The following is a 23,501-nucleotide window of genomic DNA, read 5'->3' as shown; positions in this document are numbered from 1 at the left end:
TTTAGTACCAGCAGATAATAGTTAATGTCACATTTTAAAAATTGAGTGGTTACATTTGTTAGAACACTTTGATGCTTATGGCTCTTGACATGAGCCTTTGTTGCCTAATTTTCTAAATCTAGGTAAAGAGTGAGTCCTTCTGAGCACTGCTAAAGTGTGTTTAAGCAAGGAACAGTGAAATTGTTGTGTGGGAATATTTTATCCGTCCATTTACTGTGCATTTTGTTTCAAGATGAAAAACTTCAACCTAACTTAAAATACAGTAAAATGTTATGTTATGCTTGGTGTTGATTGCTTTGAGAGCTGATGGAAAGCAGCTATTATGATTTTTATTTATTTATTTATATTGCATGACATTTTTAGTTATGGGGATTAGTGTTCAAGCACACCGTGTACAATATGAATTTAAGACTAGTGGTTTTTGAAAATATAAATAAATGAATATGCTTCAGTGTTTGAGTGCTCTTTCTACTTCAGCATAATTTTAAAAATGTATTTTGGTATTTTTGTAACGGCTTCAGAATTCTTGAGCTCTGTACCTTCTACTTCCTGTATTAATTACCTTTTGTTAACCCTGCCAGATCGCTTCTCTCATGCAGATTTTACAGCATGTTTCAAATTTGGAGTATATTTAAACTCAACCAGAGTGAGATGAATTGTCTATATTTAATCTAAATCAGAAGTGCAAAAATTAATAGTTTGGTTAATAAATGATCAGAAAATGTTACTTTATGTGAAGAATATTTAACGATTGCTACAAAAATAAATGCATGGTGATTTATCTGGTCCCTAAAGAGCCTTAATCTTTCTGATGACAGGTTGGGGATGGCAGGAAGCTTAGTAGCTGGGCCTACTATGTGGAAAAACTATCCTAGATATTTTTTTAAATTCAATTTAAGTAAAAATGTGTGTGTGGAGAACAGGAAGGGAGGAGATAAACATGAAAATTGCTGTAGTCTTTGCCTCACTTGTTCACTCATTTACCCTTTAAACTTGGAATTCCTCACACGAGCCTGACTACATCAACAAGTGCTGGGTCTCTCTGGGTATATCTACACTGCAATTAAACACCTGTGGCTTGTCCGTGTCAGCCTGAACATCTACACCACAATTTTACAACCCTGCAGTCCAAGCCCAAGCCATCTAACACAGGCCACCCACAGGTGTTAAATTATTATTGTAGACATACACTGTGCTACTGTAACCTATGTGGTTTGCTTGTATTGCTTAATCTGCTGAAAAATCCTGGGATATTTATTTGAAAGCAATCTGGTGCTACACAAAAAATGACTTCTTACAAAAGAGAGAAAAGAGAATGCCAGTAAATTTATAGTTGAAATGAAATGTTACCACCACTGCTCTCACAAACATAAAATTCTCTCCTTGAGGTTTACTGTGTTATGTAGCCTTTCCAGTCAGCTGGAGACTTGCTTCATCATTTAAGACTGAATTTCCCCACCTCCCCGCCCCCAACTTTATTTCATTATTTATTTTACTATAGTACAGGTAGAAACAGCAGCTGCTATTACTGTTCATTTAAAAGTTGCATCTCAGGTGTAACTGAGTTGACACAAATACACTACACCGACAAGGCAGAAGATTTTTTTTTTTTTTAACTTTACACAGACCACTGAAAAGTGAATGGGGAAGGCAAAGCAGGCAGTAAACAAGCAGAATGTCTATTCTGCACAAAAATGACTTGAAATAGAAGAATGAAACAAGGTTAAAGTCATACATAACTTGCATTCCTCATTAATTCCTCTACAAGGAATATATTTCTTCCTCATAACAATGATGCAAAGAATCCATAAATGGCTCAGAGTGGGCAAACCAGACATACTGTGCTTGCATTCGCAGTTAGTTCACTTTTTAGAAGGAAGAGCATTAAAATCAAACAGTTTTAAAAATGAAGGTCATAATGCTATTAAGCAATATTTGCAAGTTTTGCTGCTTGTCAGCCACTTCTGGATTCGACCCCAAGACAAAATGAGATATAAAGACACAAGGGTAGCAAACACAGAGTACATCCTCCAAGTACAGTTGTCAGAGGCCATCAGGACTATGTGTTTAGGAGGCAGTTTGATCTTGTCACAGAAAGACGGGCATTGTAAATCAAAGTGGCTACATGGTGTTCTGAAAAACTGTAAGTCATTGTGGGCTGTTGTTTAGCAACTGCTATGTCCTTAAATAGAAATAACCTTTAAATGTCTCCTAGGCAGAGGAATACATTTCTACATTAATTCTGTATTTGTTTAAAATGGAACTTGATATTTCTTACATGCAACCAACTTTTCAGCAAATTCCCTGACTTAAACGCCTAGGACTACATTTTAAACACTTTAAAAAAAATTATAAAAGGTCATTTTTTTCCCCTCAAGTGCTTAGGCAGGGCTTATTCACAGTAAATGTTAATTTTAGACTGTAGAGAAATGTTTTTTCGTTGTTGATAATTCCAACTTCAGTCTTCAAAACTGATCATGAGGCCCACTCATTACAAGCTGCTGTTCATCAGAATCCTATAAAATATAAATGAAGTATTAGACGCTATTGCCTAATCTAGAAGTTCCCTGACAGTGAATTTCTATACGTATTGTGCCTATTGCATGTGCACCAGGAAATCCCAAACCCAGCCCAAACATTAAACTGCATTCCAGATTCTCAGTGAGAGATTTCCCCCAAAATGTCATTCATCCTACATCCAGAACAGCATTGTATCATGTTGTTTGACTCCAGCCACCATGAAAGGAGGCAAAGTAAACGTGAGTCATCAGCCCTCTAAGAGCCTCAGTTTAGCAAAGCCCTTAAAGCTCAGGCTTTGGTTCTACTGCATCAATAGGATTTTGAAGCACATGCTTAAGTGCTTTGCTGAATTGGGGCCACAAGGACTAACCCCACTTGCCTTCAGTTTCTTTAACCTTTCCCTGCAATTATTATTATGGAGGGAGGGATTACATAGTGCCCCAAGTATTTGTGTCCCCTTGCTATTGCAAACTTTTTTCTAAGTGTAACAGCAGGCTAGTAAAATGCCACTGAATGACCATCAAACTCTGATACAAGAGCAACATGCACATTTTTTTTTATAGGAATATTCACTCTGGAACATCTGTTCTTACATGGGGTCATTGTACAGAACAGGATGGAAACCACTGCTATAACGTGTCTGCAGCTGAGATAAGGAAACCTTATTTTTAAAAATAAGGCTTCTTCTACACATTTCCTACCCTTGCTACCAATCAGGCAGTAACTGCAGCCCCGGGGAATGTTTGAATAAAAAAGTTACTAGCAGTCACCAGCGTTTTAACTGCAGTGTCTTTTACAGCTAGCTCTGGTTGTTAAAATGCTGCTGAGTGATCTAGAGTCCTGCTATTGCTACTGGCGGAGCTGGCCCAGTGGTAGCAATGGTGGGATTTTTATCCTCCTACCCCCCAAGTATAGACCCCCTCCTTCCCGACTTTCAGCTAGACACTGTCCCATTACAGAATTCCATCGCCACGATCTTAAACTGTTATCATAGTCTCCAAAATCAAAATGAAAACTTACAGCGAAAGGATCATAGGCAGGCTCAGGTGGTGGAGGAGGAGTAGAACTTTCATAGGAGGGATTTGTGATGTTTGAAAGCCGTGGCTTGTCGAGTGCTGTTACATCTATGTCTTCTTTTGACTGTATAAAACCATACACCCATTGAAAAGCCATCAGTCTGCATTAGCATATCATGTGAGGCATTCAGAGTTTCATTGACTCTGCTGCACATAACCAAGTAATTTGCAGCAGTGTAGTGATTGGAGGCAGTGTGGTCTAATGGCTAAAGCATTGGACTTGGACTCAGGCGACGTGAGTTCTGGTCCCAGCTCTACCACGTGACCTTAAGCAAATTACTTTCTTTTCTCTCCCACCCCCTTTGTTTTCTCTACTTAGATTGCAAATGCTTTAGCATGGGGAGCATTATTGTACCATGCCTAGCAGACCGGGTTCCCCATCTCACTTTGGGCCTCTGGGTGCATAATACAAATAAATCACATTTCCCTTGGTCAATATTCCTCTTACAACCCTAAATGACTATTCATATTATATGCAGGAGCTAGAATACGTAGCATAGGCGCTGACTCCGTGTGCTCCGGGGCTAGAGCACCCATGGGTAAAAATTAGCAGGTGCTCCGCACCCACCGGCAGCCAAGCTCCCCCCACCTCTGCCTCGCTTCCTCCTCTACCGTGCACATTGCGTCCCTCCCAGCACTTCCCGCCTGCCGCCTAGCAGCTGTTTGGCGGTGCTTAGGACTTTCTGGAAGGGCGAGGGAGGATCAGGGATGTGGTGTGCTCGGGGAAGGAGGCGGAGAAAAGGTGGGGCTGGGGCAGGGGCGGGGACTTGGGGGAAGGGTGTGGAAAGAGGCAGAGTAGGGGCAGGGCCAGAGGCAGGGGGTTGAGCACCCACCGGGCAGAGGGGAAGTCGGCGCGTTTGATAGGTAGGGACAAAAACTGGCTGTTTCTGGGGGAAAATTTCTTTTAGACTGATCCTTTTACATGACCCCACACATTCTTTTTTTTTTTCGCCATCCATCCTTGTATCTTGTGCTGAATAGTTTTGTTACTGGATTGCTTCCTGTGGTGGCACTGTGCAAAGCTAAGTGGTGTTGGCTGGCTCCACATTAAATATCGCATCTAAGCTTACTTTTTAAATTTACTAAGCTTACTTAGTAAATGCTTTAATTTGTCTAAATCTCTGCTTTCCTTGCTATCAAATCTCGGTTCAAACACAGCTGCTGGACAAGCCCAGGACTAGCATGATGGTTGGCAGTAAAATGGGGGTATTGGGTGGTGTTCCACTTATGTGGGCATAGTTAGGCTTCCAAATTAACGGCCTCCTGAAGCTGAGTGTCTAGGTGAGCTGGAGAAATAGGACCTTGTGGCAGGGCTGCTGTAGAATACAAGCTTAGAGCAAGGCTGTGGCCGTGGATGGTGGGTGTGAACACTGCCCTAGGGGGAGTTCTTGGGAGGACTGTGCCTCAGACCAGCAGTTTCACCCTGGTGTGCAGGACAGCATGCACACTGCATCCACACACAGCATGTGGCCCACTCAGGACTGCTGTTGAGTAGGATGGGCCATGGCCTTGCCGCTTCGTTGTTTAGGCTCTTGCGCTCCCTTGACTGCAGAGACTATGTCTCTTGTCCTTGTTTTGAGGTAAACGGGCTGGGGTGGGAGGGAAGCTGGGAGGTTTCTTGTGCAGGCTGTTGGTTTGCCTGGGCAAGGCTCCATTGTGACCATTTTAAGAGACTTTGCCCCTCTCCAAGTGTAGGAACAGCCCCTAGATTCTCAGGAACAGAGTTTTTGACCCCGCACATAGAGGCAGCTGTGTCCGTTGGGGGATGGTTTGACGCAAACAAGCATAATTACTAACTAGCATAGTAACAAGGATGGATGTTTTTGAAGACAGACCCAAACAGGATGGACATCGTAGCTTGTATCTGCTCCTAAATGGGGATGGGCATGAGAAGGTGCTGACCCCTTCTCATTCAATTTCACAGTCAACCTCCTCCTACCTTGAAATACCGGAAGCTAATATTTCTCCTCTTGAATCTGAAGTACGAGTACCCGACAAAAGCCACGATTCCAATAACCAGGATGATGGCGAAGAATATTCCTGTTCCATATCCAGCGTGGAGAGAAGCCTGATCATAGAGAGAGGAGGGAGCACTGGAGCTGGGTGCTGAGCATCACTCCAAAGTGGTAGACCATAATTTAAAATGCTGTACACTGCAAGGATGCTGATGGCAGGGTAGGAGGCAGGGATGCTGCCTCTAGTTTAATTCTTCTTGATCTGCTTTTATGCTTGAGAATTCCCAGGTCTAAGACCCTCATAAACCATGGGGGTTAAAACAAACCCTCCTTTTCTAACAGACTCCAAGCTGCTCATTGATCAGCAGCAATCCCTTTCCCCAGGGAAGGTTCCTTCTTATGGAAAAAACATAGTCAGGCAATTGTACTGTAAAGGTGGGAAATGTAGCCTTTTGCAATAGAATTTGTGTGCAGGTAAGTGGGAGTAGAATGATACAATCTTGGTCTACACACACATTCTGTCTGTTAGCTGGGGGTGTGAACTATTAACAAAATACTTACACTAGTACAACCCCTAATGCGGATGCAGTTATATAGTAGAAAGATGCCTTTGATTGGAATAGTTGATTCCTCTTTCTGTACAGGGACAGGCTCCACTGCTGTAAATGCGTATAGCAGTATAACTGCACCGACACCAGATGGGGTTGTTCCACTCTAACTGGACTGAGAAGGTCAAACTGGTACAATTACACCTAAGCTGTAGTTAAAGCAGTACAACTTATGTGTAGATGAGCTCTTAGGGTGATCTTGCTCAGGATGTGGCAAAGTGCCAAACTTGCACACACTGAAAGGAGAATCTAAGTGTGTTCATGAGCCTTGCTATCTTGGTATGATTTGTGGTGATAATCTGCTAATCAAAATCATGTGGGAATTGGAATTTCCATCCTGCAGAAAACTGCACAGAATTGTTTTTGTTCTGAGTCGCCATGAAAAATCAGAAATGCGAAATTTTCCCTAGGACAGAAACTTTCAAAAAACTCCATTTTGGAAGAACCAAAATGGAATTTTTCAAAAATTTCTGGTGTGGTAAACCAGCGTCCCAGCTAGCTTCAGGGGAGCCACAGATCTGGGGGAGCTGAAGCTTCCATAGGAAGGTTTGATGGAATTGACAAATTCCCACAGAATTACTTGATTCAGTCAAATCAGCATTTTCTAGCCGATAATTGTTCCATCAGAAAAAAAATATTGACCAACTCTACCAGTAACGTTGTCCTTGAGTTTTAAATTCAACTTATACTAAAGTAAATTCTTAACCTGGAAATAAAACCAGAATGCAACTGACAGGCTACTTTTAAGGAATTATAGGAAGATTGTATGGACAAGTTATTCAGCAATGATCTCAAAACATATAACAACAACAACAACTTACAGGTGGAGGAGGAGCTTTTAAGGGCTCTGAAATGACATGGATTACTCCATTGGAAGCAATGATATCCCATTCAAGAATAGATTTTCCATCCACATATCTGGTCTCATTCTAACCAAGAAAAAGAACAGTGGGAACTGAGTTTTGACCTTCCTGACTTCAGGAGCAAAGTAAAATTTAGATTTATTTCCCTATGTCTGATTAGAAGAGGGAGACTCTTCTTGTGTAATTATACATTTGCCTAAAGAAAATACCCTACCTGGTTATTGGACATCAGCCCACAATTGCTCAAACCCTCTGAGGGCTCCTCTGGGCCAGAGCTAACCAACAGGAGCGGGAACCCAGGAATGGACAATGCCAGGAAATTAATTTTTGTCCCTTTATCTATGTCATGTTTTTAGTGATTTATGAAACTGACAATCTTGCCTCAATAGCAAAATACAATACCGGGAGCAACAGGACAACTGTCTCCTTGTGGCCTTGCCACTATCTCAACCCTGGCCAGGAGCACTGTCATCTCCATGCTCATCAATTTTTGGCTCTCTGCTGACACTATCATTAAATACTATTTGTGCGGGTGGCACTGCAAGGTGGACACCTGTCAACCAGTCTGAGCCCACCAACTCATTTCCTATAGGCCATGGAACAGGTCTTGGATGGCAGCATTTGGTCACTGCTTCCCTGGGCTCTAGTTGAATGGACAATCTGGAGATGAAAAGGGAGCAGTAATGGGCTATGGATCAACCAGTCCTACAGTCACTCCAGACTGTTCTAAATGCAGTTGACAAACTCATCTTGAACTCTTGCTACCTATGGAACCATCTCGAGCCTCTGTCTGGTCCCTTTTATCCTGCTGCTATGGCACACAGGAGCTGGAGCTCACCATCTGGTGATTCTTCCATTGTTGAGGAATCTTTCGCTGATGTAGATGTAGCATATCCAGCTTCCTACACTATAGAGCTGTGCCTGGGGAGTTTCTGAGGGAGGGATGTGACAATCTCTGGCTGGTGAGGCAGGGCTGCTCTCAGTGACACCAGTGGCAAACTGGTCTCTGCTTGGCTCCAGGATCAGGAAGCTGCAAACAGCTTATCTTACCCCAGACCTATGCTCGCTGTATGTGGGGCATGGCTGAAGGCAAGGGCTACAGTCATCTTTACCTTTTTCTAGTCCCTCTAAAACCACATGCACTGTTGAACCCTGTCTAAAGCATTCTATTTTAAATAAGAATTAGCACAGATGATCTTGCTCGTGAGTAAGTTGCAGCTTGTTGCTGTGACAACAGTGAGCAAAGTAGCCTTTTCTACATACAGAACAGAATCACATGGACTGTCATTTGCACTACACAAGAGATGCTAGAAGTCACCCAGCATGATTCTGAGTTATAGTCTCTCCTGGCAGCATGAACGTTCTTATGAAAAGGATTTAGAGCTCAGCCACTGCATGTGGAACGTCAGTTTCTATGGCCCGATAGGGTGTGGATGCAGGTGTTTGCTTGACCTCTAAATAACTCCCTGTGCAGATGTCCTCCAGTGTGAATGTGTGGATCTGTGCCAGGGCCTCAGGGATTAGATTAAAGCATTTTTAGTTTTGCAAACACAAATGTAATGTTGCCACCAGAAGGAAGAAGTGAAACAGGCACTATAATAGGAAAATGATTACTGTTACTGCCTAGGTTATAATCTCAATCTTCCCTACTTTTACTAGCCCATCAGTGCTTATTTAAAATGCCTTGAAAGCATGTTATGGGGCTGTTTCATCATGCTAGAGAGAAGCAGTGCTTAGCTGAATGAAGGGTGCACACTTGTAAGACAGCTGTTTCGTTTCCCTTCCACTCTTACGCCTTTGGGCACTGCTGTAACTAGGAAAATCGAAGATGGTTTAACTCAGCTGGTTGAAGATTGGTCTGCAGCCTGCTGTTGGCTTATGACTGTACAAACATGTGACCTGTGCTTAAAGGGCTAGACACCTTTGTAGGGGTACAGCTGTGCGTGATGGAGTATACTTTCTGACAGGAGCATACTCTAGTGTTTGGCCCATGCTCATTCACGTGCATGCTGAGAGTCCTCAAGGGGACTAGAAAATAAATTGGATGTTCTCTGGGTGGATTTTAAACAGAGGGGTGGAGGATTGTGTATTGCAAGTCACCTGGAGACCAAAATCAACTGGACACATGGACTGGAACAACACACCTCCCCATCCCCCACAGACCAAGGTTCAAGGAGGGCAACTCCCCCCCCCACACAATAGATCTCTGGTTATTTTCTAACTCAAGTGTAAGACAAGGGGGAAGTGGCAGTGAAAAGATTATTTTAGTACTATGCTGAGACAATGGTTTGGCTGTTATAGTATATTCTAACGGGGTAGTAGAGTAGAATGGAGGGTGGAATTTTATTTTTAAATTCCTTATCTGATATGCTGTAATTGTCACCCCTGAATGTTTTTCTGGAGACAGAGGCAAGGGAAGGGTTCCAGAGCAATCTTCTTTCCAGCTCTCATTTATTCCCTATGTGTCACCTTCTTCCTCAGAAGCCCACGCTTCTGTTCTAGCCAAGGAACACTAGCCACACATTCTTTGGAAGCTTGTCTGCAAGAGTCTTGCTTGATGACAAGCTCTTTAGGGCAAGGACTCTGTCTTGCTATGCACGTGTAACGCCAACAGACCCCAGTCATCAGCAGATGGGATCGAACCTGGAATCTCTGGAACTTAGTGCATGAGCCTCTACTGCATGAGCTAAAAGCCAACTTCCTATTAGCTAAGACTGTAGAGCAAATTCATTAATCTCTCTCTCTAAGTGGTCTTGGTGGCACTAGATGAGACAGAACACCACACCCAGGAGGTGTGTGGGTTACACATGCATCCAGAGTTTAGCCCAAGGGAATTGCTACATAGAGGCTGTTGTCATACAAAGTGTTTGAGCTGGGGCACAAGGTGAAAATTTTCACCATAAATGAAAATGTACGGTTTTTCCAAAATTTAAGAATTTTCTGTTTTGACTTTTTCTGGTTTTGTTGGGGAGGGGAGGGTTTTCAGCTTTTTTACAAAATGGCAGAAACTATTTTTAAAAAAAAATCAATTTTCTGTGAAAATGTTCATTCTAAAAGGCCAGTTTTGGTCCACTTTGTTTTTAATTAAAAATTTCGATCAGGAACTAAGAATGTTCCTTAGTAGTAAACTAAATGCCACTCACCCTCTCCCACTGAGCTCCAGCTCTCCTACCACTCTGGGGTGCAAGTTAGGCCCAAGCCTGCACTGCGCCATTACATGCTTCTGGCAGTATTGGCCAACCCCATCTTCCCCCACCCCACGTTTCAAGCTTTCTGTAACTCAACAGCACCTTATAATGAAATGCTGAATAACTTGCACTAGAAATCATTGCAGTCTCCTGGCTTGCTGCTTCTCCCTCGGGCAGTGCTACCCTGGATTGTGCGGTGCTTGCTAATAAGGAAGACAAAGGATAAGATGGTGGATAGGAGTGAGGACAGAAGAATTATTTTGAACACAGATACCTTCTTCATTGTCGGGATTTGGTAACCCTGGCCTCTGCTGTATGTAATTAAGAGTCTTTTCCCTATCCTTGTTTGAAGAGTAGTCCCATTGGTCAAGTCTTCATAGAACACTGTGCTGGCATTGGACAGATGATACTCAATGTCTCGTCCAGAAAGTGTCTGAAGAAGAGGGAAAATAGACACATTTACCAGTCTAACTCACCCAGCTGATTTTACCACTCGAAGTTCCCTGGATGGATCTTGAAATTCTCCATTTCTGCTATTTGCATTCCCTGACGGGTCTTTAGCAAGAGGGCCTGTGGCTCTTTTGGCCTTAGAGTATTACCACAAAACAAAACATGTTAGCTGGACAAAAGGCTTCCCCTTCTTGCTGCTTTTTCTGCACTATCACAGGCACAGAGGACCCTTGTAGAATCAAACAATGGTCTAAGCCCACATTTTTTAAAAATGTGTTTGTGGGAAATCTTTAAGAAATGTACAAGTTTCAAACTACCTAGCGCACCACTGGGGCATAACGCAGGCCTCAGGATGAACTCCTACGCCACTGACCAGGATTCCACCCATAAAATTTAAAGCAACAGTTGATTGGAAAGGGATGAAGGACATGATAAGGTAGAAGAATAACCTCCTCTAAATGGATGTGTAGCAAATACCAGATACCAATATTACACACAACTTTCTTTTAACAACTGTCTTTACAGATGCAGTTGCAGATAAGTGAGAGCTGACCTTGCCTCGAAAGGACTTTCATATATGGCAACAAAACCCACTGTATGGAAAATTCTTAAAAGGGGCCCAACAATATGTAACTTTGTATTCATGATTGTGCGGGAGAAAAATAGGAAAGAGACAAGTTTTCCTATCTGATTTGCGACCTAGTAAAACCATCCGGCCTGCCATCTCTTCCTGAGATTTATTCATTCAAATTAAATTTAAACAGTTACTATTGGACTCCAGCATGCCTGCTGAGAATGAGGTAATACTGATACCATGAAAGAAAAGGATAAATAGATGCTCACCTCATTTTCTCTTAGCCCATTATTGTTTGGGGCGAAGAGAGTGGCCCGGGTTGACAAGTTTGTGAGGTATTTCAGGAACTCTCTGCCTTTCGTGGAGCTGTTAGAGTAAACCAGGACTTCCTAGGAAGAAACAAAATTCATTCTTAATTGAGGGCAATCTGGATTATGGTCCAGTTATTGTGACAAAAGCTGAACGAATACTATGTAAAAAAACAAAACTTCATTGTTAACACTGAAATAACTTTGAAGTGACAGCCATTTTATCCTGTTAAGGGAATATGTACACTGGAGCCAGTGGCGTAATTCCCAGGTTGAGGAGACATACCCACACTAGCTGTGACGGAGCTAGCATGCTAAAAATAGCAGTGTAGCTGGGACTGGTTAGCCACCCAAATACAATCCTGCCTGAAACCCTAGGTATATATGTAGGGTGGCTAGCCCCTCCTGCTGCCCGTGCAGCTAAGGCTACGTTGCTACCTTTAGCACGCTAGCTCGATCAGAGCTGGCATGGTATCTCTACCTCAGCTGGAAATTAGCTCCAGTGGAGACATACCCTTGGAGAGAAGTTTCTATTAAGAACACAATTTTAGCCCTTGATGCTGCAAATTCTTATGCACAGGCTTAACTTTTAAGCACATGCGTAGACCCATTGTCATCAATGAGGCTATTCATATGAGCAAAGTTACATACCAGTCTTAGTGTTTGCAGGATCAGGGCCTTAAATGTCAATCTTTTGTCTTTTGCCTCTAGCAGTGTGGTAACATTCAAATAAAATATTCTACCAGTTGTGGCATTTAAAATTAAACCAAACCCCAAACCCACTATTAACATATTAGTTCAATCTACATTTTTCAACAGCACAAATTTTCAATTTATTTTTACAAAGCCTCCACCTGGTTTAAACCAGTGTTGTTTTTTTAAAATCATGATTTAAATGGCTCCACCCTGCTTTAATTCTGCATTTTTGTAATGCTTGTATTTACTTTCTCATATAGTAAGAGAAGAGTGAGATTACCCAGCCATGTATGCTAGTCAATGTGAGTGGAATGAGCTAATAAAGCGAACATTTACATGTAAATAAATGTATGGGGTATTTGCTATGCTGTGAAACTTAGTTTAGTTTGTCTGTATCTCAAAACAATGCACTTCTTCTTTAGTCCATACCGACAAGAAGTTGGTAAGCATGGGGAAAGACATCAGGACCTGTAGCAGGTTCCCGCTACATGTGAAGCCATTACCCACATAGCCAGTCTTACACGTGCAGTTCACATCTGTAAAATACAAATACACGTCTTTTAGATAACAAGCCAAGAATGCATGGTGTCTTCAGGAGATTGTTTGCTAATGCTCTGTGGAGGAAAAATAATTTGCCAGTCCAAAGAAATTTCCCCTAGCTTAGAAAAAGAACCTGTTGCCAATACAATGGGCTGGGCTCTTTAAGCGTAGTGACATTACTGGAACTAATTAGTTTGGTCAAAAGACAGCACTATATCATAGATATAGGCAGTAGGCACTCTGTTACCTTTGACTCTGTAGCAGAAGACATCCCAGGTTTCACTCAGGTTGGCTCTAGGCCCATAGTCAACTATTCCAACAAATCCTGATCCACAGTTTGGGGAAGAGAAGGCAGTTGGATAACCAACTCGTTCACTATCTAACCAGCCAGCAGCACAGAAGTGGTATTGTGCCTGTAACCAACACATTAATAATACTGTAACGCACAGAGGAAACAGAACTGTAAATAATCTAACACGCGGTGAAACTCATCCTCCCACAGATGGCCAACATAATGCCTACGTGCCCCAGGAGTCCTACTAAAGTCCTGTTCTGAGAACTTGAGCCATGCATTGACTTTGTGTGGTCTTTCTGCACAATGTCAACTCAGCCCAGTCCTGCATGGACCACTGCACCTGGGTGTGGAGTCCCAGGCACAGGGGGTTTGTCTATGCAGAACTCAATGCAGGAGCAGGGCCAAAGAGTGCTTAGCAGCAGTTGGGTGGTTTTTGTGTGCAAAAGCCAAACAGATATGAATGAAAACGACCTCTTTTATCAACACAGAAGAAGAGTTGACAAGTTCAATTCAATGTGAATAATGAATATTCAGTAAACTCAAAGCCAATGTTATTGCTGGTTTTGCTGTCACAGAGAAATATTGACACTAAAGAGGAGCCTGAACTGCATTGTTCAGATCCAGAGCTGAATGTGCCCAACGTCCAGAGGGCTCTGGATCCTTGGGTTTGGTTCAGGCCTCTCTACTTGCCCAAGAAGAAAGTTTACACACTGCACATACTCCAGTCTTTCATCTTACCAGTATCTCTTGTCTCTTTAACTAATGGGCCTTGTTGCTACATTTTGAACTCTGAATAGGAATGAGACAAGTGGAAATGACTTGACAATCAGTCTGACCTACCATTTAAAACTAGTTTTACAAATCCAGGGTGAAATCTTGGCCCTAATAAAGACAATGGCAAAACTCTCATTGACTTCAACTATACATAATCTAGAAGATGCTTAGTATAAACAATAATAAAAGGGTTATCCGAGACCGATACCAGCCAGGAAAAAACCCAAAGCCTTGAAGAAAAAAATGTAAGCCTAGTTCTCTAAGTAAGTTTCTTTAAAAAATGTGTGGAATTAAAATCCATAATAAAAATTTTTTTTTAAAATTTGACTACTAAAGAATCTTACTCTGCTACCACTAAAAACAGTGACAATTTTGCTAATGATTTTAATTGAAGTAGAATCAGGTACAAAGTTAGTACAGCACATGCTTTTTTTGCTTGCTGGTATTGCCCCATCTCAAGCAGGTGCTTAACGTTGACAGATTAGAATTCTAACATCGGTTGGCTGCTTGACATGGAAATGAAGGGTGAATAGAAGAAAACAAGGTAAGTAAAGTTTTTTCAAGCAATCTACAGTTCCAAACCTTTTGATTCATCTGCAGTAATTACAGTGATATTAATACAGGGACAGGAATGTCACAGTCCTACTGTGTGTTTATGAACTTGGCAAAAAGAAACAACCCTATTTTGATTTCCGTTGTTAGTTTTCAGCTTCCAGACATAAGGCGAAATCCTGTCTTCACAAGTGCATGTGTAATTCCTGTTCAAAGTCAATGAGCATTCTGTGTCTGTACTCAAGAGAAGAACTTGGTTCATTGATAGGCTTGGAAGGATTAGATTTTTCTTGGTAAATGTCAGTTAATGTCAATTTCACTGTACACACTAAAACCAATGAAAAAATATTTCCACTGATGATAATTGAAATTTACGGACGGGCAAAGTAAAAAAAATGCTGCTTGAGAACTTGGTCAAAATCCAGTGATTTAGACTTTTGAATTAGGCTTGTTACAAATGGACTAGTGAATGAATAGTAAAAACAGGTCCGATTTGTTGATTTCAGGTTATTTACTTTGTATATTTTTACCTGTGATGTTGGCAATTTGTGTTTTAATGGTTATAAAGCTTTAACTTTTTGGATCTCAATATCTACTGTCATTAAATAATTGTCTGACACCCCCCCCCCGAATTTCCCAGAAGTGCGAACATTTAAATAGCTAAAAAATGCTTAAAATCCATAATTTTGCACAGCTGTGAAAATTTAAATAAAAAATCTAAAAAAGATTAAAAAGAAACATTGATATTTTCTGTTGAAATTTTAAAAAAATCAAATTCTACCATGCCTACTCCTAGAGTGAAGAAGTTGCACTCCTTAAGATATAAATGTACATCCCTGTAGCATTTAACTTCCAAATAGCTAAGTCTCATAGTTCCGTTTCACCCTTGTGCAGCCACTAAATACAGTACACACAGTGAGTCCATTGCCACTGAAGTTCAGCACTATGTCACCTTCTGAGCATATGACAGCTGATTATATGTAGCAATTGTTGCCCCTTCATCAGTGCAGGCCGCCTTTGCTTTTTCATAAGTCAGTTTGTACTGCCCTTGGGGAGAGCGCAAATGGAAAACTCCAACTGTCGCATCTGTAAGTAAACAATAAATAATTTAACTTTAGGGCTGTATGTTTTTTAACACTCTGTTCTGTAATAGTTGGAGCAATCCTTGAGGCATTTTCATGAAATGTAGCTGGTATGTAACAAGCCACTTGTGGGGTAATATTTCCATTTGGAATCATTTTAATGTGTTGCTTTCAAAGGTCCCAACTCACAATATTAAAGCACACTCTTAAACTTTAAGCATGTGCACAAGTCCCATTACTTCAACAAGACTTAAGCATGTGCTTAAGTGATTTGCGGTATAGGGATGGATTGTTCAATTGGGATCTAAATGACTACATCTATGCAGAACCCCTTTGACTTCAGTGAGACTTGACATGGACACAGGAGTCCACCTGGATGGATCTCATTGAAGGATCCTAGCCTAAGCTCTTCATACCACGCTACTTCTGAGTCTATGTGGCATACTGACCCTGGAAGTGAAGATCGGCACAGTTTGCATCGGCATGGCACTGCCCGTTGTCTTGCAAACAACGGTCAACTGGAAGCTGCATCACAGTGCAGTCAACCCCATCACCAACATAGTTATCTTTACATTCACATTTGCGTTTATCCTGGTAGGAGAAAGAAAGAATAAAAACGCTCAAATAGAATGTTTTACAAACATAAAAATGACAACCTAAAATAGCATTTTCTGAATGGATGGAAGTATCCCATTTGCTGAGTCCAGCAACAGCACACTGTGTATTTGCTAAAATGCCACTAGCAAAAGCTGACTCAATAAACCATCTACACACACATTAGAATTCATCCTTATTGAGCAAAACACTTAAGTACTTACTTAGGTGTTTTTCTGAATTAAGGCCAAAGCATTTATGCCTAACCCAGTCAGAGTATGCTTTGAAGAATTATAATAATAAATATACATGGTAGCCACTTAAAATAAAATGAAATAAATACATATGGAACCATGAAAAGAATTTAACAATACACTGATTGAAACAGGCTGAGAAGTGAGATTTAGCTGTAGGAATATTTACGTCTCCTCTAGGCATCTTATACATTCCAAACTGCCAAGGCCCAACGTGGGGAGGGGTGAGACACTCAGCATAAGGGTTATCAAAATATGCATGCAGAATACTTGAACATGCTGTGGGATCCATTCCTTTAGTATAAATAACCTCAGTTTCATGATACTGCATTTCTCATGTAAACAGTTTCCACCAGTAAGCTGAGTGGACACCAAAGTTATGTGGAAAGCAGGCTGGGACCCAAAAGTCAGGGACAGTTGGGAGGGGTGGTCTGGTCCAGCTCCCACTGAAGTCACTGGAAAGACTCCTGTTGACTTCATTAGGAGGTGGAGTGGGCGTCTAGTCAGGATTTCCAAGACAAAACCCAAAAAGGCTAGCCCCACCTCCGTCCCCACCAACAACTTACAGGTCCTGTCATTGTACAAATGGCATGTTCATGGCAACCACCATTGAGCCCATCAGCGCAAAGATTTATAGGAAGGCAGGTGTGGCCATCTCCTGTGTATCCTTTCTGACAGCTACAAAGGACTTTCACACCCGTTTGGGTACATTTTGAATTCTGGTGACACCCACCATTGTTTTGTTTACAAAGATTCACAGCTAAAAAGCAAAAAGAAAATATGTAAGTTAGTGTATTTTTAAAGAGTGTCTTTCCTTCACAAGGAAACGCTGCCTCCAGTTCTTTTAAAAGCAACTGGAACATTTTTGGCTGACTAGACTATAAGCTTCTTTGGCTAATCTCTATTTGTAGAGAGTCCTGCACAAAAGGGGTCCCAGTCCTCTTCAGAGGCTTGGGCACATCTCTAATCTAACATATTAGAACTGGCCTAGACCATCCTCTCCTGCTTCAGCAAGGGAATTTTTGCAAGGAAACCTCCATGAAGATTATAGATGCCCTGCAGCCCTCTGGGACAATGCAGAAGAAAGTCCCTCCTGATCTCAACCCCATCAAAAAAGGGTCCCCAAGAGTGGCAGATTCTCCAGAAGCCAGGGCCACGCATGCTCGGTACTTCACAGTGGTGCTGGCTCCCAGTGGCTCTGCTTGGCTCGTTGGAACCACAATAGAGCCACTCTAATAGGGTGGCTCCAAACGAGCTTGGGGGTAGATTATAGAAAGGTTAATACAACCTGGGGATGCGGCTAACTTCCGCTGGGATGGACTGGGGAGAGTGCATTTGCCATGGTCCTCCAGCCTACCTACTCCTTCAACAAGCCTGACTCCATACAACGGAGAGTGGGAAATGTGCCAAGACCCCTTTCCAGATGAAGGAACTCTCCACGTATGGGTGTGTGGAGGAGATGATCTGTCCCAGTAATAATGGCTGACTAGCTCTTAAGTAATATTGTCAGAGTGTTTCCTTGCCTCAGGTAATCAAACACAGATTGCAGCAAATGAATTATTGAGCTGGAAAACCACAAAGTCCTCCCATACCCGAATAGAGCTAGCTCGCTATCTTGTTGCCCTCACATATGCATCTGAAGCCCCAATATAATCACCCTGTGTTGCGCCTTTCAGGGCCAAACTCTATCATCTATTACAATGGTTGCAACCATGCATTGACCTCACACTCTGTATAAGAAAAATCAGTAACTACTCTATTTATTTCAGCCTCCCACCTCTGAAAGTCTTTAGATCTGAAATTTTGGTTCAGGCACCTCTTTGATAGTTAACATTTCACTCTGATGAGTCCTGTGTATTAAAGTGAAGGGCTAGGTGAAAACAACAACATTTGCCTTTAACGTTTGGGGAGAGACAGGGTGGGTGAGTTAATATCTTTTACTGGACCAACATGTGTTGGTAAAAGAGACAACCTTTTGAGCTACACAGAGCTCTGCTTCAGGTCTGGGACAGTACAAAAATTCACCTGTACATGTGATTCCATCTCCTTCATAAAATGGCTTACACTGACACATGTTGTTTTCTTTGCAGACGGCGTTACTAGAACAATTAGGTGAACACACAGGCAGTAGAGCTGTGAAGAATGTAAAATATCTGATGAAAATGACTTTTTATACTTTAAAAATGTACTCTCATCTAGAGAAGAAAGGAAAACTTGTATACAGTACATGTTTACTTAAAAACCTGTGAGACAATTCATATTACTACAGAATATAATGCCTCGCTTTTGTATAGCACTTTTCATCATAAATCTCAAAGCACTTTACGCTGGTAGTAAATATCATTATTCCCATTTTACAGATAATCAAACAAGGGTGAGGTGATTTGTTCCAGAGCACATAGCAGATCAGTGCAGGAACAGAATGCAAATCCTCATTCAAAGCTCTATCTACTGGGCCATACTTAGATGCTAATCAGTTGCAAGTGAAGTGATCTTCATTACTCTGAAGCACACTTACAGTAACAGCCTAATATTATAAAAGGGGATGTTGTTTGAATTGATATTAAGTACAGTTTTCAAAACATATGTTCATTTAAAATTATTGTGTTTTGCAGGCATGTAGTGCTTACATTTTCAAAGCACTTTATAAACATAACTAAGCAATCCTCCTAACATCCCTAGGAGGTAGACTTGGATGAAGTATTTGACCTACACTTTTTTTTCGGTGAAAATGCAGATTCTGTGACACAAAAACATTCTGTGAATGTCTGTCAGTGACACCAAATAGTTTGTTTAAAAAAAAAAGTCAAGAAAAAAAAATCAAAACATTTCATTTTGACATTTTCAAAATACTTCGTTTTTTTAATTGAAATGACTGTTTCAAAATTTCCTTTCATTTTATTAAATAATAATATCCCTATTTTACATACAAGGTCAAAGCCGCAGAGTGGGTTAGCAACTTGTTGAAGTCCATTATGACAGCTGGGATTAGAACTCTCTGGTCTCAATTCTCCGTCCTGTGGTTGGTACACTAGACCAGTGTTTCTCAACCTTTTTGATACCAGGGACCAGCCTAAACCGTGTGTAAGCCTTCCTAAACCGTATCCACAGACTGATCGTTGAGAAACACTGCACTAGACGATGCTGCCTGCCCCCATAGACAACAGAATAATCTGCTAAAAGCAGTCATGGAATTCCCAGCATTTGAGCAATCCCAGAGTAGACAAATACAGCTGCATCTGACGCAGACACCATTGCTGCTGTACAGCAGGGAGATGAACTAGACTAGTGATACTCAGCCACTGGTAAGTCAGACATTTTTTTGACTGGTAGTAACATTAATGAAAAGTCTCTGTGCTGAGTCCCTGTGCACTGCTGCTGCCTGCCTCTCATTCAATTGTCTTCGTTTCCAAACACAATACATTTGTGTACTCTTCAGTGTAAACCCAGGATTAGCAGAACTCGAGTTAGCAGACCCTGGGCTTGTTAACCTAATGCTTGAGTGTCTATGCTTATTTGTAACCCTTGTTACAGCATGTAGGTTAGGAATTATTGAATCATGTGTCCCAACCTGGGGCTCCAGCGTCTACACTGCATTATGTGGGCCTGAGTCCAACCACCCATATCCCTGGCACCCCCACAAAAAATGTGGCTGTGCTACCCCTTTTTTCCTGGTGCAGTGTGTGAAAACTTGACTGTCTTCTTGACTGCCCAGAGGACACAAAAAGTTGGCTCATGGGGTTGTGGGATATTTGTGGCAGACTCCCACAACACTACTCCAGTGGAGCTGCATCTAAACTGCAGAACAATAGAGTTCGACTCAGGGTCAGACCCTTCACCTCCATGTGGTCCTGGGACTCTGGATCTAATCCCTGGGTCAGTGCGATTTGTGTGTACATGGAACTGATCCTGAGTCAAGTACACCTTTGATACATTTTGCAGTCAGTCCTCAAGCAGGTTTACGAAGCTCCAACTTTAGAGGAACTGCAGCAATTTTTTGGGCCCCGTGCAGATCATGGCATAATGCAGCACAATATAATTTTCTTTATAGCTTTCAATCCTCCATGTATCAAAAGCAAAATAGTCTCCTTCAACATTTATCCTGCACAAAGCAGGATTTCTGGTGTTATTAACCCTGTCTTGCTATGTCTACCCCATGAAAACAACAAGTGATTAAACTTCCTGGGAGCACTGTAACCTATTGTTTTGCAACAGATTCTGCTGAGAAGTTACACACCTAGTTTGGTTTCACAGAATCGACCAGTCCATCCAGTTTCACAGAAACACTGTCCTGATCCAGAGATTCCTTCATCACATTGCCCATGGGCCTTGCATCTACACGCTGTGAAAGGAATGTAGATTGATCACAGACAGAATAGTAATTAGGAAAGAAAAATTATTCCCTAGAGCAATGTCACAAAACCACACAGGCCCCTGGCAAGAAGGGGTTAATGGTCTGTCTTAGAGAGAGCGGTGGAAACCAGGCTTACCATGCAACAACTGTCAGTTATATCAAACTTGGAGTGGGGGGGGGGTCTCTAGCCAGAGGGAATAAAGAGAGTTGACAAGCTTGACAGTTGAGTTGCTCTCAGGCAGAGAGATCTCAGGCAGAGAGGATTTAAGAGGCGGAGCAGCCTGAACAAGGAACCCTCTGAGGAACCTTCACACCTGGGAAGCAGGCTCAGGCTGGTCTTCATGTTGTCTGATTGTTCGTTTGATTGTTAACAAGGGCAAAGCTGGGATTTGCCTCTACACAGGGTAGGTGGACTTTGTCTCCAAGCAGGTGTAAAAGTTACCTGCTCACACATATTCTTACCCTCAAAAATATCTCAGCTATTTTTCATGACTGTATAAAAGTGTCTGAATGGGGATGGTGTTTTTTTTTTTAAAGTAGGGGGATATTCCTCTACCCTCATACCTCCATGCCCTGAAACTTTAAGCACAAAGTATTTCTTCATTGAGTAGTAGATCTTTCTTTGTGGAAATACCAAGCAACAGAGCTGGTCTCTCATGAAGAATCTTTATTATTGATAGTTCTTTATGTGTTTTGCTATTTAATGGAGTTTTGGCTCTGCTGACCCACCCCTCTGCCAGGAATGTTTTTTGTGTATGTGGGAAAGTAATGGCATGGGATTTGGCTTATAAGCAGTTCTGGTTCTATGGGTGAAATTCTGGACCCACAGAGGTCAGCAGCAAAACGTCCAGTGGAGCCAGGACTTCACACTTTGTCTTTTGATTTGTGAAGGGTTTAACCTAGTCAATTAATGTTTAATTTGTATCAACAAATCATGTATATTTAAAAAAAGAATATAGGGCCACAAGACCTTTTTGGCTTTTCTTTTAGTTTGAGGTTCAGACTGATAGTTTATATAGCCATAAACATACACATTCCCATACAATAGATGTCAAATGGATAAACTTTGGGTAAGCATCGGAACTTCTGCATGCATACCCTAACCTTATAGGTTAGTGCTAGTTACTACAAAACGGTGTTGGATTGAAAACAGTAATTTAGGGTGAAAGAGTTAATACCCTGTCTCTTCTGCTATCTTTAGTCTCTCAACTAAAGCCTTTATGCTGAGAATAATTTTTTTAAATCTAGGATGAAATTTACCCCTATGAGGATGCACAAGGCCAACACACCTGGGAAGTCCCACTTAAGCCCACACTTACAGGATTATGTAGGAACTTCCAGGGAGCATAGGCCTTCTGTTGGCTCTCTCCATAAATTAATTTTCCCTCTTGTGTTACTCTCTTTCTCATATGGTAAGTATAAAGTGTTGCCTTTAGTAGCCATGAGACAGCCTTCTGATTTCTTGTATTTTATCAGCGTTTCCATTCTATTGTCTTATCTGTTGCCGGGGTTGGGAGACGGCTATATTTTAGTTAAAAAGGACTGTAGATCAAGCAAGAAGTGAAGCCTCAACCTGCTTCATGCTACTGCAAAATGGAACTGTATAATTGATAGGCGGAGTGGGTGAAATTCACCCTAGTGCAGAGGGCCAACACAAGCCTATGTACTTCTGAAGTCCCGTGTAAGCCCCACCTTGTGTTGGCTCTCTGCATGGGAGTGATCTTCAACCAGTGTCCGGGCTATGGCAGCCATAGGCGGCGTGTCAATTGTAAAATGGAAGAGCAAAGAATATTCATTAAAATATTTTTCTGCTTCAAAAATAAATATAGAAAAATCGTGTATTTTAATCAGATATTAATTCAGAAACAAGGCTGAAACATACATTTACAGTCAGAGCCATATCTTCCCGGCAAACACAGCTCACATGAAGTCCCATTGAAGCCACTGTTGCATTTACACTCTCCGGTTCCTGAGTATCCGTCGTTACACGAACCATGATTATTACATGGGGTCTCTGGCCCTCCTGGGCAGGCTAGAAAGGATAAAATGCAGTGAGTCAGTTCTCTTCAGCTCTGTCTTGTATTCACAAGTTTGTTTGTTTTCTAAGAAAACTGGTTTTAGAAAATCTTTGAGCACAAAAATGTTAGTTCATATGTGTTCCTAAATCCCTTAGGTGCTACTGAAAATCCCCCACATACACACTTAGTGGACCACAGTGGATTCATACAACCTCATTTACTGGAAGGGTGTAACATGGAGCCCACTCATTTAGACTCTTGGCCTGCAGGACTGCAGTCAGATCCATGTGGATGAACCCTATAGCCCATGCAGAGTTCCGGTGAAGTCAAAACCAACAATTGCTTGGATTAAAACATGTGACATTTGCAAGCATGTTGGTACAGCTGAGTGAAGGTTGGGAAGTGAGTTAGATGATACAGTATCAGCCTTGGTAGTGATTCCCTTCAGCTGTTGTTTTCAAAGTCAATAAACAAGTTAAACTAACAGGGCCCCCCAGCCCCATTAGTGCTTAATGCTCTTTGAACTCATACCAGATACACATATGCTCATGCACTAGCTGTGAATTCTAGAACATGTGTTTAATGCGCTTTGATGTTAGTCCCCAGAAGTTGGCATATGATATGGTTCTCGCGTCTTTTGTATGTTTTCAAATGGCTGAAATGTGTCTCCATGCAATGTCACAACAAAGCAATATTTACTCTTTATGGCATTAATTTTACTCTTCTTTATCAACATGGAGTTTACAAATTGCTAACATAAAAAAAAGAACCTTTTGGAGCATATTTAAGTTGTTATTTGG

General features: G+C 41.6%; 1 protein-coding gene and 1 long non-coding RNA gene across 3 annotated transcripts in view; one reads left to right on the top strand and one right to left on the bottom strand.

Moving 5' to 3' along the window:
* Nucleotides 1-1,306: 1,306 nt before the first annotated feature.
* STAB2 (stabilin 2) overlaps nt 1,307-23,501 on the bottom strand; it is a 142,075-nt gene continuing 119,880 nt past the window's right edge. The window contains exons 56-69 of the mRNA XM_039484192.1: nt 22,566-22,715; nt 20,567-20,671; nt 18,355-18,462; nt 16,896-17,089; nt 15,931-16,072; nt 15,352-15,485; nt 13,026-13,191; nt 12,668-12,774; nt 11,504-11,623; nt 10,485-10,643; nt 6,981-7,088; nt 5,536-5,664; nt 3,541-3,660; nt 1,307-2,516 (exon numbers count right to left, since the gene is read on the bottom strand). Of these exons, the coding sequence (XP_039340126.1) occupies nt 2,466-2,516; nt 3,541-3,660; nt 5,536-5,664; nt 6,981-7,088; nt 10,485-10,643; nt 11,504-11,623; nt 12,668-12,774; nt 13,026-13,191; nt 15,352-15,485; nt 15,931-16,072; nt 16,896-17,089; nt 18,355-18,462; nt 20,567-20,671; nt 22,566-22,715 (1,793 nt within the window). The 3' untranslated portion in view covers nt 1,307-2,465. The remainder of the gene's footprint in view (nt 2,517-3,540; nt 3,661-5,535; nt 5,665-6,980; nt 7,089-10,484; nt 10,644-11,503; nt 11,624-12,667; nt 12,775-13,025; nt 13,192-15,351; nt 15,486-15,930; nt 16,073-16,895; nt 17,090-18,354; nt 18,463-20,566; nt 20,672-22,565; nt 22,716-23,501) is intronic.
* Nucleotides 19,362-23,501, top strand: part of LOC120370088 — an 82,216-nt gene continuing 78,076 nt past the window's right edge. For both annotated transcript variants that reach the window (XR_005583615.1, XR_005583612.1), the window contains exon 1: nt 19,362-19,634. This is a non-coding gene — a long non-coding RNA (uncharacterized LOC120370088). The remainder of the gene's footprint in view (nt 19,635-23,501) is intronic.

This window comes from Mauremys reevesii, linkage group 1 (genome assembly GCF_016161935.1).
Source record: "Mauremys reevesii isolate NIE-2019 linkage group 1, ASM1616193v1, whole genome shotgun sequence".
NCBI lineage: Eukaryota > Metazoa > Chordata > Testudines > Geoemydidae > Mauremys > Mauremys reevesii.
The sequence above is the reverse complement of the archived record's forward strand: the minus strand, read 5'-3'. Positions and strand labels throughout refer to the sequence as shown.